This window comes from Amblyraja radiata, chromosome 33 (genome assembly GCF_010909765.2).
Source record: "Amblyraja radiata isolate CabotCenter1 chromosome 33, sAmbRad1.1.pri, whole genome shotgun sequence".
NCBI classification, from domain to species: domain Eukaryota; kingdom Metazoa; phylum Chordata; class Chondrichthyes; order Rajiformes; family Rajidae; genus Amblyraja; species Amblyraja radiata.
This window is the reverse complement of record NC_045988.1, coordinates 13205659-13222653: the sequence shown is the minus strand read 5'-3', so window position 1 is coordinate 13222653 and position 16995 is coordinate 13205659. Positions and strand designations below refer to the sequence as shown.

Below are 16995 nucleotides of genomic sequence, written 5' to 3'. Positions count from 1 at the left end.
GACATTTAACATTACCGGTCAGTTTTCCTTGGTTCTGAAAACTCCAATGAGCCAATTAAAATGCCCGGTCAGCAAAGGAGATTGCCTATGGCTACCTCGACTGCCTAGCTACCCCACTCCACTGCACTACGAGTTCAAATTAACCATGCCGACCAATTTTTACTCGCGGAAAAAACAATTCTCGACCAAACTGAGTGCGAGTATGCGGGAACTTCCCTCAAGGATGAAGGAGAGTTCCAGTGACCTCCTAGGACCACGTGTCGACCATGCTGCGAGTTTGAGTCGAACGCAAATTCTTCTAAACTCGCAAATTAGGTCGCCACAGTGGGACAGCCCCTTAACTGTTTTAATCTAAAGGGAAACTCCTGATACTGAGCGTAAGCACTGAGTTTAATTCATTGTTAGTCCTTATGGTTTTCCCTTTGCCTGTTTCATATTATGTTGCCCTGGGTTACTTTCTATGCCTCTGAGATAAATTATATACTGGAACATTCACAATAATTTCACAGCTTGTATGATTATTTTACAAGTGCAAACGCAAACATTGGATGCGGATGCTTTGAATTGGTTTTGTCAGATCAAAAAAAAATATTAGTGACACGTTTCTTTTCCGACTGGAGAGGTACATGGTAGAGTTCCCCAGATGTTAATACTGGAGCCACTGTTTTTCTTAACATGATTGAATGTAAGGCTGTAGGACACAATTTCCAAATGACACTGAACAGTGAATTGTGAGAAGGTCAATTAAGGGAGATAGAATGGTCGGTGAAATGAGGCGATAGGCACTGTATGAAATTTAATCCTGAGAAATAGTTACATTCTGGTAGGAATAATGAGAAGTGGTAATTTATACTAGAGGGGACAATTCTAAAGAAGTACAAGAACAGGGAGATCTCAGAGGTTGTATGCGTAGTTTGTTAAACGTGGCAGGACAAGTTGCCCATGTGGTTAAAAAAGTATTTGGGTTTTCTAACCTAGAGGCATACAGCTCAAATGTGAGAATGGCATTGTGATATTTTACAAAACACTCGTTTGTTCACAAGCGGAGTATTGAGTCCAGCTTTGCGTGCTTCACTTGAAGAAAGATATACTGGCCTTATAGAAAATATGCGGTGGAGATTTACCAAGGATTCCAGGGATTGAAGAGGCTTCGTTTTTTCCCTTGGAATGGAGGAAATTGCCAAGAGAGTTGATAACAGCATTTAAGTTCACGGCAGAGAAGATTGAGTGACACCGCTTCAATTGGCAGAGAGATCAAAAATAAGGAGACATAGAATGAAGGTGACTGGCAAAAGAATCAGAAGTATATGATTTTGTTTTCACATGTTAAGCGATCGGGTCTGGAATATAATAATGGAATGATGCCTTGATATGACCATCAATGAGCTATTCGAGGCATCTCAGCGTATCAAAATCACCAACTTCACGATCCATGCATGCATCAAATCCCCAATTACAGGCATCAATCATTTCACCTTCTAGATTCAATCAATGGTATACATAAGCTGACCAATTGTATTTCAAGACTGATATCTTTGCTGATCTGCTTTGTTTGTATTTCAGAATTATTGGATCTGTTTTGTTTCATCACTTTTCGATTTACATAGGTCTGCATTTCCTGCCAGTTTTCGGAGGTCCTGTAATGCTCTCCATGAATGCTGTGGCTACACTGATTCAGGATAAGAGAGTTAGCAGGATAAGAGAGAAGGATCTCCAGAGATGTTGCCTGTCCCGCTGAGTTACTCCAGCATTTTGCAACTGTCTTTGATTTATACCAGCATCTGCAGTTCCTTACTACACATAAGAGAGTTAGCAGATCCATTACTGCAAAATTAGGCACAGGAAGGCAGACTATCGGATGGGACAGAAGCCAGGAGTCATCGGACTCGCATCAGGAACACTATGAAAGCTTTGCGTTATATTGTGCGTATTCTTGGGTATTCTATGCCCTGTGTAATCTCGCTCATTAATCAGCAATTATTCCTCAGCAATGATCCATGAAACAAATTAATAGCTTTATTCGGGGGCCACATTGGCTTCAATATTGGCCCAGGTTGCAGCAACGATGACACATTCAAATTACTTAAGTGCATGAAGGAAAAAGGTCAGCCATGTTTATTGATTGGTGGAGCAGCTGCAGAAGTTTATTTCCCTTTCACTTGTTCTTCTGAATTGTATCGTGAGTACCTTAGGCATAAAAACCAGAGCAAGAATCCAAAGTCTTTCTTTCTAAGGGCAGTTGAGAAACAGATTGCATTGATACATTTTGAAAGAGGAATGAAAGAAGGAGGTTGCATGCTCTTCATTGCAAGGATTGATATCAAGACTGAGGGAGGGTGCTCCAATGTCAGAGAGTCAAACATCAATGAATGAGACAATATGTAAAATCCATAGTTTAAAATCCATGCACACAACACCTTAGAACTTGGAGTGCTGTGGTATCAAAAGCACAAAGGTATAGACTTAATTTGGGGATCTGAAGGGCAAGTTTCTTACACAGTGTGGTTGTTATCTGCAATATATTGCCAGAGGCGGTGGAATTATTTATTAAGAGTCCATTACACAGACAAGTAAATAGATAAGGCATAGAAGGATATGGCCTTAATGTAAACAAATGGGGTTTGAATAGATGGTCAAAAAGATCAGCAAGACATATGGGTGAAGGGCACATTTCTGTGCTGTACAGCTACATGACTCATGCATGAAGGAACTTTTGTGCACTTTTACCTCAGGTTTGCACTGTCCCATGTTGAATTCCTAATTTGGGGAATTGGAGAAAGCACTTGTGGGCAAGATTTCTCCCTCCACAGCTGTCATTTTTGCAGAATCACTTGCGTATTTGATGATATCAGTGCGTATGACGTTCATCTCTGCCTCACCAACAGAAATTGGACAAATGATGTACAACCTACACCCCTCAATTTAACTCAGTCAAATTGAGAGCAAACCAAGCAGCAAGTCATCAGGCAGATGGGAATTAAAATTGCCTGACTGGGACACTGATGTTTTGCTCTCTGCAGAGTTTTTACTGCTCTGAGCATTGCCATCATTATTCCAAGGTCTCATGGTGCTTAATGAATATAATCTAAAGCCATATACCTGCTGCGATTTCTCCAGTTTATATGCTCATGTCTCACTGCGGTATGGGCTGCAAGACTCAACTGGTGCTGGGAGGTGGGTCTGTCAATAAACACTCATGAATTATAGCACCTCTGCCTCTCCTTATCTTTCCTTCCTTCCATGGCAGCTTGCTATTGTGTTTTAGCAAAGGAAAAAGGGTACAAATCTTCCGAAAATATTTCACCAACTCGGTGATTATTGCAGGTCCTCTAAATAGGCACCAGGGCTAATTGCGACATTTATTTAATTCACTAAAAGAAGTTGAACTTCAATTTTGCAGCATTAACCTAAAAAACATTTGAGATATCCAGAAGTCCAAAACCCCACTCTGCGTACCAACTCCCCACCAATATAATATTGGTCATGAGGTCATGAGGAATAGGAGTAGAATTCGGCCCATCAAGTCTACTCCGCCATTCAATCATAACCCCATTCTCCTGCCCTCTCCCCATAACTTCTGACACCAGTACTATCAAGAATCTATCTAACTCTGCCAGATTATTATCTAAATGGTGTCAAGTTGGGAAAAGAGGAAGTACAACGGGATCTGGTGGTCCTTGTTCATCAGTCACTGAAAGTAAGCATGCAGGTGCAGCAGGCAGTCAAGAAAGTGAATGGCACATTGGCCTTCATAACACGAGGAGTTGACTACAGGAGCAAAGAGGTCCTCCTGCATTTGTACAGGGCCCTAATGAGAGCACACCTGGAATATTGTGTGCAGTTTTGGTCTCCAAACTTGAGGAAGGACATTCTTGCTATTGAGGTAGTGCAGCGTAGGTTCACGAGGTTAATTCCTGGGATGGCAGGACTGTCATATGTTGATAGATTGGAGCGGCTGGGCTTGTATACTCTGGAATTTAGAAGGATGAGAGGGAATCTTATTGAAACATATAAGATTATTAAAGGTTAGAACATGCCAGAGGCAGGAAACATGTTCCTAATGTTGGGGGAGTCCAGAACCAGGGGCCATAGTTTAAGAATAAGTGATAAGCCATTTAGAACGAAGATGAAGAAAAATATTTTCACACAAAGAGTTGTGAGTGTGTGGAATTCTCTGCCTCAGAGGGGGGTGGAGGCTGGTTCTCTGGATGCTTTCAAGAGATAGTTAGATAGAGCTCTTAGGGATAGTGGAGTTAAGGGATATGGAAAGAAGGCAGGAACGGGGTACTGATTGTGGATGATCAGCCATGATCACATTGAATGGCGGTGCTGGCTCGGATGGCCTACTCCTACACATATAGTCTATTGTCTATTAAAAATATCCACTGACTTGGCCTCCACAGCCTTCTGTGGCAAATAATTCCACGGATTCACCACACTCTGACTAAAGACATTTCACCTCATCTCCTTCAGAAAAGAATGTCCTTTGATTCTGAGCTTAGGACCTGTAGTCCTAGACTCTCCCACTAGTGGAAACATTCTATCCACATCCACTCTATCAAAGCCTTTCACTATTCTGAATGTTTCAATGAGGTGTCCCCTCATCCTTCTAAACTCCAGCGAGTACAGGGCCAGTGCCGAAAAACGCTCATCATAGGTTAACCTACTCATTCCTGGGATCATTCTTGTAAACTTCCTCTGGACCCTCTCCAGAGCCTGCACATCCTTCCTCAGCTATGGTGCCCAAAATTGCTCACAATGTTCCAAATGTGAATGAGCATAAAAGGTTATTAATATGTTTGTCCATCCAATTTTTTTATTGCTTGAATATCAAAGCACAGAAAAAGCACGACGCATCTTGCTCCCTCATGCATGTGCACTGACTGACCTAGCAAGGATAAAAGGCCGTGACCTCTTTACTCTGGTATAGCCTTTGATTGTTCCATGAAAATAACCTATCTTATTCTTCGAACTTTCTAGCCCCCCCCCCCCACCCCCCCAACATTCAGACTGAAGAAGGATCCCAACTGAAACGTCACCTATCCAAGTTCTCAAAGGATGCTGACCTTCTGAGTTTTGGGTGTTTTTTTTTTGTAAAACAGCAACTGCAGTTCTTTATTTCTATAATCTATTGTCCTGTAACTATTGAGTACAGCCAACAAGTAGAGCCAGGCATAGAATAAGTATTCCGTTTTTGAATCTGTACCAAAATGAACCACAAGACTTGTATTCAATTTAAGCAGGGAACTGAATTGTTAATGTGAACACAATCCAGCTAAATGACTTAATTTACTGTGATGCAGCAAATGCTCTTGCCAATGAATGGGCCTAGCCTCTTGCCAGTTTCCCTCACTGTTACTTCAATGTCAATAACACCCAGCTTCGAGGGAGGGACAGCTGCATTAAATAGTCAATTGCTGCCCGAGTTAGCTTTGTGAAAGTGGTCCCTTACCTTTGGCTTCACCATTGAAACCCACTAAACATTGAATAGTAGCCGCAGGTGTTGATCTGAACTAATCCCACTGCAGCAGGCTCATCCATCATTTCATGTGTATTATTCTTTTAACAAAATGATCTACATCAGTTACTTCCAATTAACGTACTCCTTCAAGTTTTAAATGCTGTCAGAAATTTTTAAAAGTTCAAATTAAATATTTACAATAAAGGTCTGCCTGCGTGCCTTTTGTTTTCTTTCCTTTAAAACAATCATCCTTTCTCTCTCTTCAATTTTCTTTCAGCTTTGATGTTGGCCTTTATTGAACATTGAACTTACCAACTTGCATTCCCCCGTTGATATCGCAAACTCCATTTTTGGGATATAAATAGTTTTTGCCATGCACATTCAGATCTCGAAAACCTTACTTTTCCTGCTATGTCATCAACGACTTTGCACACAGAGAGCATAACGATAGTGTGAGAGGGGAAAAGTATAAATGGAGAAGTGCGGGGCAGGTTTTTTTACACAGAGAGTAGTAGGAGCCTGGTACGCGTTGCCAGGGGTGGTGGTGATGGAGGCAGATATGACAGTGGCATTTAAGAGGCGTTTAGATAGGTACCTGGAAGTGCTGGGAATAGGGGATATGGACCATGTACGGGAAGACAAGATCAGTTCAACTAGGGATCACACCCAGCACAAACATTGTGGGCCGAAGGGCCTTTTTCCATGCTGTATTGCTCTACATTCTATGTTAAAACTCCAAACTGAGAGCAGACACTACTACATCTTAAGCCATGGTGACCCGCCATGGTGTTGTGCAGACATACTGAGATAATCAGCAAAGAGCAGATGGCTTGGAGTTTTGTTTCTGTCACCAGATTAACAAGCACAATTTTTATTTACTGTGCAGACTTTAATGAGCCTCGGTATAGACACATCTTATATTATGAAGCAGATGCTTTGTGAACTACTTGGTAGAACTTTCAGTACAGTGATTTTCATCTTATTCTGTGGTAATTGTTCATATTTAGCTGATGTACACACAGTCAAGGTATTTCAACGCCTTAATCCTTCACAACCGCAAACCATGCCAACCTTTTTCATTTAAGCATGAAGCGGTTTGTATTGCTGCCTTTCATACTGAATTATGCCATCTGACTTTGCTTTATTAGTCACATCATTGAGGAGGTCACGTGAGACTATGGGTAAGATTGCGGAGCGAAGCTTAAACTAACTGGATTCCACTGCAATGTAATCAACAGAAAATTGGGAAATCATATAAGTCTGAGGATTATAAAGTATGGCTTATATTAATAGGATTGGGGCAATTCAGATGTTGCAGAAAGCAATTTTGTCAATACAGTAAACCAAACAGTACTGGTGCTGAGTGTTTCTTACCTTGTTGCTGTCTGTTTACCGATATAGGGCTGACTATGAATCATTTTAGTTATAGGCAAAAAAACTTATTCTTTTATAGTGTTTAACTTAAGTTTTTTTATCCTTCATCCTTGATAGAGTTATCATTACCTAACTGCTGAAATCTTTATTTAGCAATCTTTAAAACAAGTATTATCTTCCACGATGTAATTGCACCTAAAATGTTGCTTATGTTTTAGCACCAGTGTGTGAGAGTGCAATACTGGAGAACTATGAGAAAGTTTAGTGGACAATAGATTTGCATTCACTTGAGTAAAGAAGATTAATGAGTGATCTAATTGCGAAGGTACACAAAAATGCTGGAGAAACTCAGCGGGTGCAACAGCATCTATGTAGCGAAGGAGATAGGCAACGTTTCGGGCCAAAACCCTTCTTCAGACAGATAGGGGGTGGGGGGAGGCGGGGAGAAGAAAGGAAAAAGGAAGAGGAGGAGCCCGAGGGCTGAGGAAGGGGAGGAGACAGCAAGGGTTAACAGAATTGTGAGAAATCAATGTTCATGCCACCAGGACGCAGACTCCCCAAGCGGAATATGAGGGGCTGTTCCTCCAATTTCCGGTGTTGCTCGCTCTGGCCGTGGAGGAGACCCAGGACAGAGAGCTCGGATACGGAATGGGAGGGGGAGTTGAAGTGCTGAGCCACCGGGAGGTCAGGTTGGTTAGTGCGGACCGAGCGGAGGTGTTCGGCGAAACGATCGCCAAGCCATCTAATTGCGATGTTTAAGATGATTAAAGAGATGATAGTACAACAACAGCATTCAAAAGTAGGAGCCAGACTGTTCAAGCAGCTACCAGGGAGTAGTCCTTCACTTGAAGAATGAATGAACAGTCACATGGCAATTTTGTACAATTTTGATCCTTTTAACTAAACAAGGACATACATAGAAAGGGAGCGCAATAAAAAATTATCAAACTGGTTTGGGGTTTACGTGAATGTTATTAACAAAGAGGTTGGTCCTCTGTTCATCAGAGTTTAGAAAAATGAGAGGTGACCTTTCTGAAACAAACCAATTAAATACAGGGCGAATACAGAGAGAATAATTTCTCTGCCTAAAGATTCTCAAACCAAGGATCATTGTAAAAATAAGATATCAAATAAGATCAAAATAAGAAATAGATCCATCGCCCGTTTACGCTGATCCTGCTTTAATCCCTTAATTTTAATCCTCCCCACATTCTAATCCGTTCCTCCCACTGCCTTCCAAACCCCCCCTCACCACTTTAGGTTCCACTATTCACTTTCACACAAGGGCCAATTAACCCGCCAAACAGCTCACCCATGGAACGTGGGAAGAGCACCCGCAGTAAACCCACATGATCACAGGAAGAACGTGCAAATTCTGTACTAATAGCATCCGGGGTCAGGTCTGAACATGTGTCTCTGGCGCTGTGAGGCAGCATCCGTATTTGATTTATTATTCATGTTAGTTTATCTGTATATTATCGTCACCTGTACCGAGGTAGTGAAAGGCTTTCTTGTGGCTTGCTGTTCAGTCAGCAAAAAGACTAAACATGATACAATCAAGCCATCCACTGTGTACAGATAACATTCAGTGCAAGATATAGTCCAGTAAAGTCTGTTTAAAGATAGTCCGAGGGTCTCCAGTGAGGTAGATGGTAGGTCAGGGCTGCTTGGGAGCCCCCCGACCACGGGTGAACAACAGAGGACCACAGAGGAGGATGACTGAACTTTAGTGCCTTCCCTCACAGTGGGAAACTCTGATTCCGCTGTGTGGGGATGTCTATGTTAAAGACTATCGTGTTCTGTGCTCTTTTTTTATTCGTATGGCTGTAGGGTGACCACACGTTTCACTGTACCAATTGGTGCATGTGACAATACATGTCGCGTCTCTCTAGTTGGTGCTAAGATGGGTTATTTGCCTGAATCAGTGGCTGTTTCAATTTGCTTTGAAAAGGAGCTGCATTCCTTTCCACAAAGCTCATCTGGTGGATGAACAGATCTGATCAATTTCATGATCAGAGGCATTCATTGCAGTGTGGTGATACTGTGCCTGATGAAAGCACAGTGTGTCCGAACCCAATGCACAGTGTAATGTTTAGCTGTAACTGCTCAGAATTGCGTCTCGTGACATGCCGGTTTCTTTTCTTCTCCTGAACTCAGCGAGTGAAATTGCCACTTGCAAGAAAAGGCTTTCTGCTCATTGATCTGGAAGGGAAGACTGCGCAGTGAAGGGACGTGTTACTAAAAATCTGCCCTACACAGGTCAAGCTACTAAGCGTTGTGATGAAGAAAGACTCACAGCACCTCGAGAATACCCATTTAAATTTTACATGAACCATCACTGCTTGCTGCTTCTAAAATGAGATTTTATAACCTGATTAGCATTTTCAATATCAAACAATATTTCCCCTGGACAGGTTCATCTGAAACAATGGCAATATTCTCTCTAAATGGTTGGACTGAATTTCAATGAGGAAGATAGATTCTGGTCGGAATCCCATTCCTTCTCCCCAGAGATGCTGCCTGTCCCACTGAGTTACTCCAGCATTTTGTGTCCAGATAGATTCTGGTGTCATTTTGTCAATTTAATTGTACAGTGAACACAGTAAACTGTGAAACAACGTGACAAATGCTTACACCAAGATTACTGGCCATAGGCCAGGGCTTATACTTGCCACAGCAGGTGCCTAAATGAATAGGGAGAATACCAGCCATTTATATAAAATGTCAAACGATTTATATTATAACACTTACTGCAAAATAACAGACTCGCATTTATATGCAGAAATGCCTCTTACGATCTTAGCTTATCAAAGCCCTTTTGCAGTGGTGAAATGCAGTCGCAGTTGTAATGCAGTGGACTCAGCAGCCATTTATGAGATGCCACATGTGATTTGAATATTAGATGTTGGCCTGGACACCAGGAATACATCCTCCTATTTTCCTTTGCTAAAGTGCCTTTCTGACCAACCTGAGAGGGCAGGGCAGGCCTTGCTTTAATGCATTACCCAAAAGATCCTTGCGACAACTTTGTGGAAGAATTGAACACTGAGAATCCAGGGTGCTTTGGTCAGCGTTTATCCCTTGATTAATATTACGAAAAGCCTTTTATTCGGTCCCAATCACTACAAAATGAATCTGTGGAATCCTGTTGCTTATCGGTTATTGGTTATTGTGTTTCTTATATTGAAACAACAATGATATTTCAGAATTACTCTGTTGGCTTTGTAATGACCTGAGGCTATGAAAAGTACAATTTAAAAGTATTTATACAATTGTAAAGTCAATATTAAACTCAGGAAGATTCAACATTGTGCTGGTACTAATCCAAGAGGCTTTTCTCTATGTTTCTATAGATGCAAGGCTATGGCCTTCACTATTGAAGAGAGCAAGGGCGTGTCAGTAGCCTAAGGACAGGGTTAATCATACACAGGGACCTCTGCTCCCTACTTTTGTTTCTAGCAGGTGGAATAAGTTTAAAAGCAGAACATTAACTTGTGAGATAATAAAGAACTGAAAAAAACGAGACAGTTCCGAAAATGCTCAATGCAATGAGCATCCTCAAAATTGTCTAGTATTTTGCTGTTATTAAATATCTTTTAACACCCAAAAAAAAGGTCTGCATTTGTTTATCGTGAAATATATCAACTTTGGCGTTATTCTTCACAACTAGTCCCAATGCCAGAAGGGAGATACCTCAGAGTAATTATTCAGCATTTTGAAACATAATTGTACTTTTGCAAGAATATCAATTTGATCCAAGGGTCCAAATATCTCATAAGGTACCCAGCATGGTTAATATTTAGATTATTCCTCAGTATGAGTGGCACCTACACGCACATTCAACACATGGTTCCATGGGTTATAACAGCAACTGCATGGGAACTGATTCATTCTGGACATTCATGGACTGCTGTTGATTCAAATTGGATCAAAAATCAGGTTGGATAAAACAAGCACTGATCAGCTAGTTGATACAATGTAATCAAGCACAAGTGCCATGAACCAATCCTCCTCCACTGAATTCCTCATTACATATTTACTGGAAGTTCACTAAATCAACCAGACAATTTGAATGTGATAGAAGAAAGACATTAGAAATGAAACACGTTTAGATTTACTTACGCTTCATAATCTATCAATTCATTAATTCAGTGACATCATGTTTCTACAACAGGTTTCATGACAAATAAACTGATACTGATGACTGAAATTCCTGAACAGAAAATCCATACCAATAGCCAGTGTTATCTTTTAAATTGTAATATAATTGACTGTGATTGACTGGGTGCATAAACCAGGATAATTAAAAAATATATATTTTTAATGACAATTATTGATTCCTGCTTATCAACCCAACTGCTGTTTTCATTGCAAAGTTTGGATGTGTCGAATACACACGTAAAATTGAACCAAATCCATGTCAAATGTGACTTACATATGTTCCTTTTTGGCCTTGCTGGATGTTATTCCCTTACTGGCAAATTGTAATGGAGATCTCTTGCAGGACTTGTCATCTGTGGCATATTCTGGCAGGTATAACATGGTGGTACTCACCATTCACTGTGACGTATACCCAGCTGCCATTGTGGAATGTGTCGTATTGCTGGTCCAACATAAGCACCTTACACTCATACCATCCCTGGTCCTCTGAGTGAAGCTGGTCGATTCGCAACGATGCTTTGTCATATAGACTGGCCCGACCTACACAAACAAAATGAGAAAAGGTAAACATTAACAGTGGAAGTTCAGAAACTCCAGAAATTAATGCCAGTCAGTCCTAATTGGCACAGTCACACAGAAGTAGTTCTAATTCTCAGACACAAAACCAATCTCAATGGTAATGTTGGACATTCTGAAATCAAAGACAGAGATGCAGAAACCTAAAACAAACTCGGCATTGTAACATTGACATGGATCTATTTTGTATGAGCAGCGGCTGCTCGCTCCGAGGTTACACACAGCCGTGCTGTAGTGTTAGTGACAGACCTTCAATAGAAGACCACACGAGGGGCCAACCTGGAATAAACAGCTTGGCAGAAAACAGGCAGTGATTTTAGGCCAAACAGAAGATTGTTTCCATTAAGAACGATTCGCAAAGTTTATTAAAAATTAAAACTACCTTAAAAATGCTTTGAAATTTTTTAGAACACTTAAGATCAGTGGAAAATATACAACCAGACTATTGTGTGATGCCTATTTGGTACCCGGACGTGGTGTCGAAGGTCGAGAAGCCGAAGCAAAGAAGTCGAAGCCAAATAGCCGAATGGAAACGAAGCCAAAGCGTCAACGAACCGAAAGGGCGGTACGCCTAAAAGCCAACTAACCGAAAGGCTGCGTCGCCTAAAAACAAACTCAGCGAATGCCGCTCTGCCGAAAAGTCAAATAGCGGACATGACGTCACCGGGGGGGCAGGTCATGTCAGAGATTGTGCCAGACCCCCACGTCCATCACATCACTAGCCGGTGGAGACGGAAGGGTGGGGGTCATTTTCCCACACAAGCCATTATTTGACTTTTCGGCAGAGCGACATTCGGTTAGTTGGCTTGTCGGCAACGCAGCCTTTTGGTTAGGTGGCGTTTCGGCAGAGCGGCGATTCGGTGAGTTTGCTTTTAGGCGATGCAGCCTTTCAGTTCGTTGGCTTTTAGGCATCCCGCCCTTTCGGTTTGTTGGTGTTTCGGCTTCATTTCCGTTCAGCTATTTGGCTTCGACTTCTTTGCTTCGGCTTCTCGTCCTTCGACGCCACGTCCGCACACGGCTCCTTCGCAGCCATTCCTACATTCCTATCAGCTTAAATGAAATTAAGATGTTATTACTCTTCGGTTCACTCAATGGTGTTTCCTTAGGAGATCCCAAATTTTGGCCCAGCAACGATGAAGGAAGGACGAGGGAATACAATTAATGACATTGCTTTTCGTTTCCATCTCTTCTCAGCTAGAGAGGTTGCAGGGAAATTAACTTGTGAAATGATGTTTGACAATTTGCCGCAGTGCCAACTCCTGGTCTCATAAGACCATCAGAATATTTTGTTCCCTTGATTTTTCTTTTCCAGCACATGTGGAGGCCACTTCATCATTAACTTTTCCAAAATGCAGCTGAGGCTTAATTTAGAAATGAATTTATAAGCCGTCATTTCGGATGAACTGGGGAATCCCATCAGCAGTAATAAATGGTCTTGGTTCAAAGGCGTTATTATATTTTCTTCCAGAGGTAGAAGTAGACAAAGTTGGCAGCACACGTATAAATTGTTGGCATAGGGGTGTAGTTTATCAAACTGAAGTGCACAGTCCAGCTGCCAGATATAATTAGCATAAGTGAAAGAGCCATCGAAGAGCCTTTGGCATGGCTGGCACTGAAAGCGCATCTTGCACAGCGGCACAGTGGTGTACTGTCATTATTTGCAATGATCTTGTCTTTGGTGCAAATTTTAAAAATGGTTGCTAATTGGCAGCTGCTCTTTATTGGCCAGAGTGAACAGTCGGACTACGAAGAGCAAGAAGTAAGGATTGTCTTTTAGATCGAGTCAGTTTCCTCCCAAAACTCTGGACCTGTAATTACTAACAGTGCATAAAAATAATTAAGCAGCTAATTACTCATCCTGTAGACACCACTATTATTTATTGGCAAAGGAAAATTGGAGCAACATTCTGCCCACCATCAAAATCTCAAGAGAACTGTGAAGCTGGTCTTAATTGCAAGGTTAAGTCCTGCTCTGATATTAGTTAAGCTGCTCGACCCTACCAGTGCTGTTCACTCTCGCTATGTGTCACATTTAACATTATTACTGATTGTCCTACCTACCAAACTATCCTCTCCTACCAGTAGGGGTGGCATGGTGGCGCAGTGGCAGAGTTGCTGCCTTACAGCGCCAGAGTCCCGCGTTCGATCCTGACTATGGGTGCTGTCTGTACTGAGTCTGTACGTTCTCTTAAGAATACTGAAGAGCAATAACATCTTAATTTCATTTAAGTTGATAGGAATGAACAATAGCATTTCCAGGGAGTTGTCCAGCATCTCACCAGGACAACCACCAATATATGGCAGATATGTGGTAAAAGCTGTTGGAGCTGCTGCCTCACAGTTCCAGTGGTCCAGCTTCAATCCTGACTTCCAGGGTGATGTTCTCTCTGTGATGGTGTGGGTTTCCCCTGAGTGCTCTAGATGCCACCCAATTCCTAAATAGCAATGGATTGGTAGGTTAATCGAGCACTTTAAATTGTCCCTAATGTAGGTAGATGGTTGAATCTGAGGGGAGTTGATGGGAATGCAGGGAGAATAAAGTGGGATTAGTACAAATGGATGCTTCGTGATTGGCATGGACCTGGTGGGCTGAAGATTCTATTTCCATGCTAAATGACGCCAGGTTTCTGCACCTCAATCAATGATAAATGTGGTTCAATGAAACAACCTAAAAACTGATTTATGTGCAAGGTAATAAACTTTATTCATTGAAAATATATCTTATTCATGAAAAAAACATATGCAGGGAATACAATCTGCACACGTCTTTCTGTTCATTCCTTGTGCTAATAAATCAGTACATACTCCTATAATGATTAAATGTAATTCATGTTTCCTCTTTAAACAACCCACTCATGAAGTATTACACGGGACTCTTGCACCCTTAATGTCCAATGGCAGAAGGACCCCAGGCTCTTCCCCTTCCTCACAAAGCCTTTGTGGTGACAGCACCAACTTTCAGTGTGTCCCTCAGAATGTCCTTCTGCCCCTGTATTATTGATCACTGGATATTTATTTGTGTGCTTTGTGTTAATGGGCCTGTAAAGCTGCAGCGAGTAAGAATTTTATTGCAGGTACAAATGACAATGAAACACTTGGCGATCTTGACACCCTGACACATGTTAATTGGCAGTATTTGATTTCAGACATGTGCTTACACTGGAAGACCAACAAGTTGGGGAAGTCCAGAACAAGGGGTCACAGTTTAAGGATAAAGGGGAAATCTTTTAGGACTGAGATGAGAAAAACATTTTTCATACAGAGAGTGGTGAATCTCTGGAATTCTCTGCCACAGAATGTAGTTGAGGCCAGTTCATTGGCTATATTTAAGAGGGAGTTAGATGTGGCCCTTGTGGCTAAAGGGATCAGGGGGTATGGAGAGAAGGCAGGTACAGGATACTGAGTTGGATGATCAGCCATGATCATATTGAATGGCGGTGCAGGCTCGAAGGGCCGAATGGCCTACTCCTGCACCTATTTTCTATGTTTCTATGTTAAGTTTCAGGCTGACTGTAGTTCATCTTTGGCACAGTGATGATCCTTCAGCAGCAAGTGAGATTAGTCTCAGTGTGTGTCCCTGAGAGCAGCCCATTGTTCTCTATTAAGTTGCTGCTCCAGGACAAACAAGCCAAGGACCCTCTTGCAGAAGGGAGTACACCCTCAATTAATGGCAGCATCAGATACAACAACGACTTGCCCCCCATTATACTCAGATCTTAAAGATCCACACATACAAAAATATATCACTACATTAGAGTTAAGGTTATACATTATAATAAAACACCTTGTCGCATGCTTGCACGGCTGTGAGTATTTCAGAGCATGAAAGCATTTGAAAATTGAATATTTAATCCATTAAATAGGTTGCTCATTCAGGAAAGGGAAGAGAACAGGAAGATACATTCAGCTCATCCGCATATGCATAAACAAGATGAGCAGTCACCCTTCTCTTCAAACTAATAGATTAAAGAGTCCAATTTACCAGTCTAAACCAGGAATATGGTAGAATAGTTGTTGTAATGTAAAATCGTGTATGGAACATAATACAGAGAGATCGAAAGCAAAAGTGAAAGAAAACTTTGGATATTATGATTTTTAAACAATAATAATTAAATCTGAAGGGATAAGAATTCTTGCTGTAAAAGTCAATTTTAGGGCCAGAGATTGATTGATGGTAAGAAGGATTTTCAGGTGATTAAAAATTCACTGAGATTGTCGACAACCTGTAACCCTTCCTGGTGTATGAAGTGGTATTGACGAGGAAGCTCTATTGCTTCTTGCCCCTGATGTGACTGTGTGCCAAATCTCACTGTGAAGCAAAGGTTCTGAAGGAACAAGCAAGTTCTACCTTCCCAGGTGTTACTTTTACATGTGTACTTTGAAATACCAGAGCTTCCTCTCCTAGTTATTTTCCCGCCATTGTTAAGCAGCCCCTTGACACAGTGTAGCTTTCCTCTCAGAGTTAAGGATGACTTCCTTCTGTTCCAGATCTGTGACAGCTGCTGATGCCAATCTGGGACCTATACTCTGCCATAGTCAGATAGGAGGCTCTGACGGGCTGAGTGGTCGGTCCGTTTGGAAAACAATGTTCTCCTTTAGAATTTACTTTAAACTTTGGAGATTCAGCACGGAAACAGGCCCTTAGGTCCACCAATTCTGCAGCGACCAGCGATCCCCATACACTAACACTATCCTATACACTAGGGACAATTTACAATTTTACAGAGGCCAATTAACCTACAAATCTGTACATCTTTGAAGTGTGGGACGAAATCGGAGCACCCGGAGAAAACCCACGCGGTCACAGGGAGAACGTACAACCCCCATACAGACAGCACCTGTAGTCAGGATCAAGCCCGAGTGTCAGGCGCTGTAATACTGCTGCAGCCTCTGTGGCTACCAATGAATGGACTCAAGGTTTGCAACGTTACATGAATGGTCCTGGGCAAAGGTTTCCAGGAGCCAGAGAGGAAAGCCAGATCGTCCGATCAGCTGAGAGGGTTATTGGCTGCATCCTTCCCTCCATTGACGAACTGTACACTGCAAGGGCCAGGAAGCCAGCGGGTAAGATCATCTCTGACCCCTCTCACCCTGGCCACAAACTCTTTGAATCACTTCCCTCTGGAAGGCGACTCCAGACTGTCAAAGCTGCCACAGCCAGACATAAAAACAGCTAATAGCTCAACTCATTGACCAAAAATCTGTAGCCCCTTTTTGCTCTGGTATTTTATTTAATTCACATGTTTAATCAATAATGTTTTATTATTAATGTTTAATGTTTTATCTATCATTCTTAACTGTCACTGTATGTCATGTTGTCACTTGCGGGCGGAGCACCAAGGCAAATTCCTTGTATGTGAATACTTGGCCAATAAACGTATTCATTCAAAGCTACACTGTACAGGGAGATTTTTGAAAACACC

At 41.8% G+C, this 16995-nt stretch overlaps 1 protein-coding gene across 1 annotated transcript in view; it reads right to left on the bottom strand.

Annotated features, from left to right (window-relative positions):
- The window catches only part of igsf9b (immunoglobulin superfamily member 9B), a 478541-nt gene that overhangs the window by 245400 nt on the left and 216146 nt on the right, over positions 1-16995 (bottom strand). The window contains exon 3 of the mRNA XM_033049801.1: positions 11390-11536. Coding sequence (XP_032905692.1) covers positions 11390-11536 — 147 coding nt within the window. The remainder of the gene's footprint in view (positions 1-11389; positions 11537-16995) is intronic.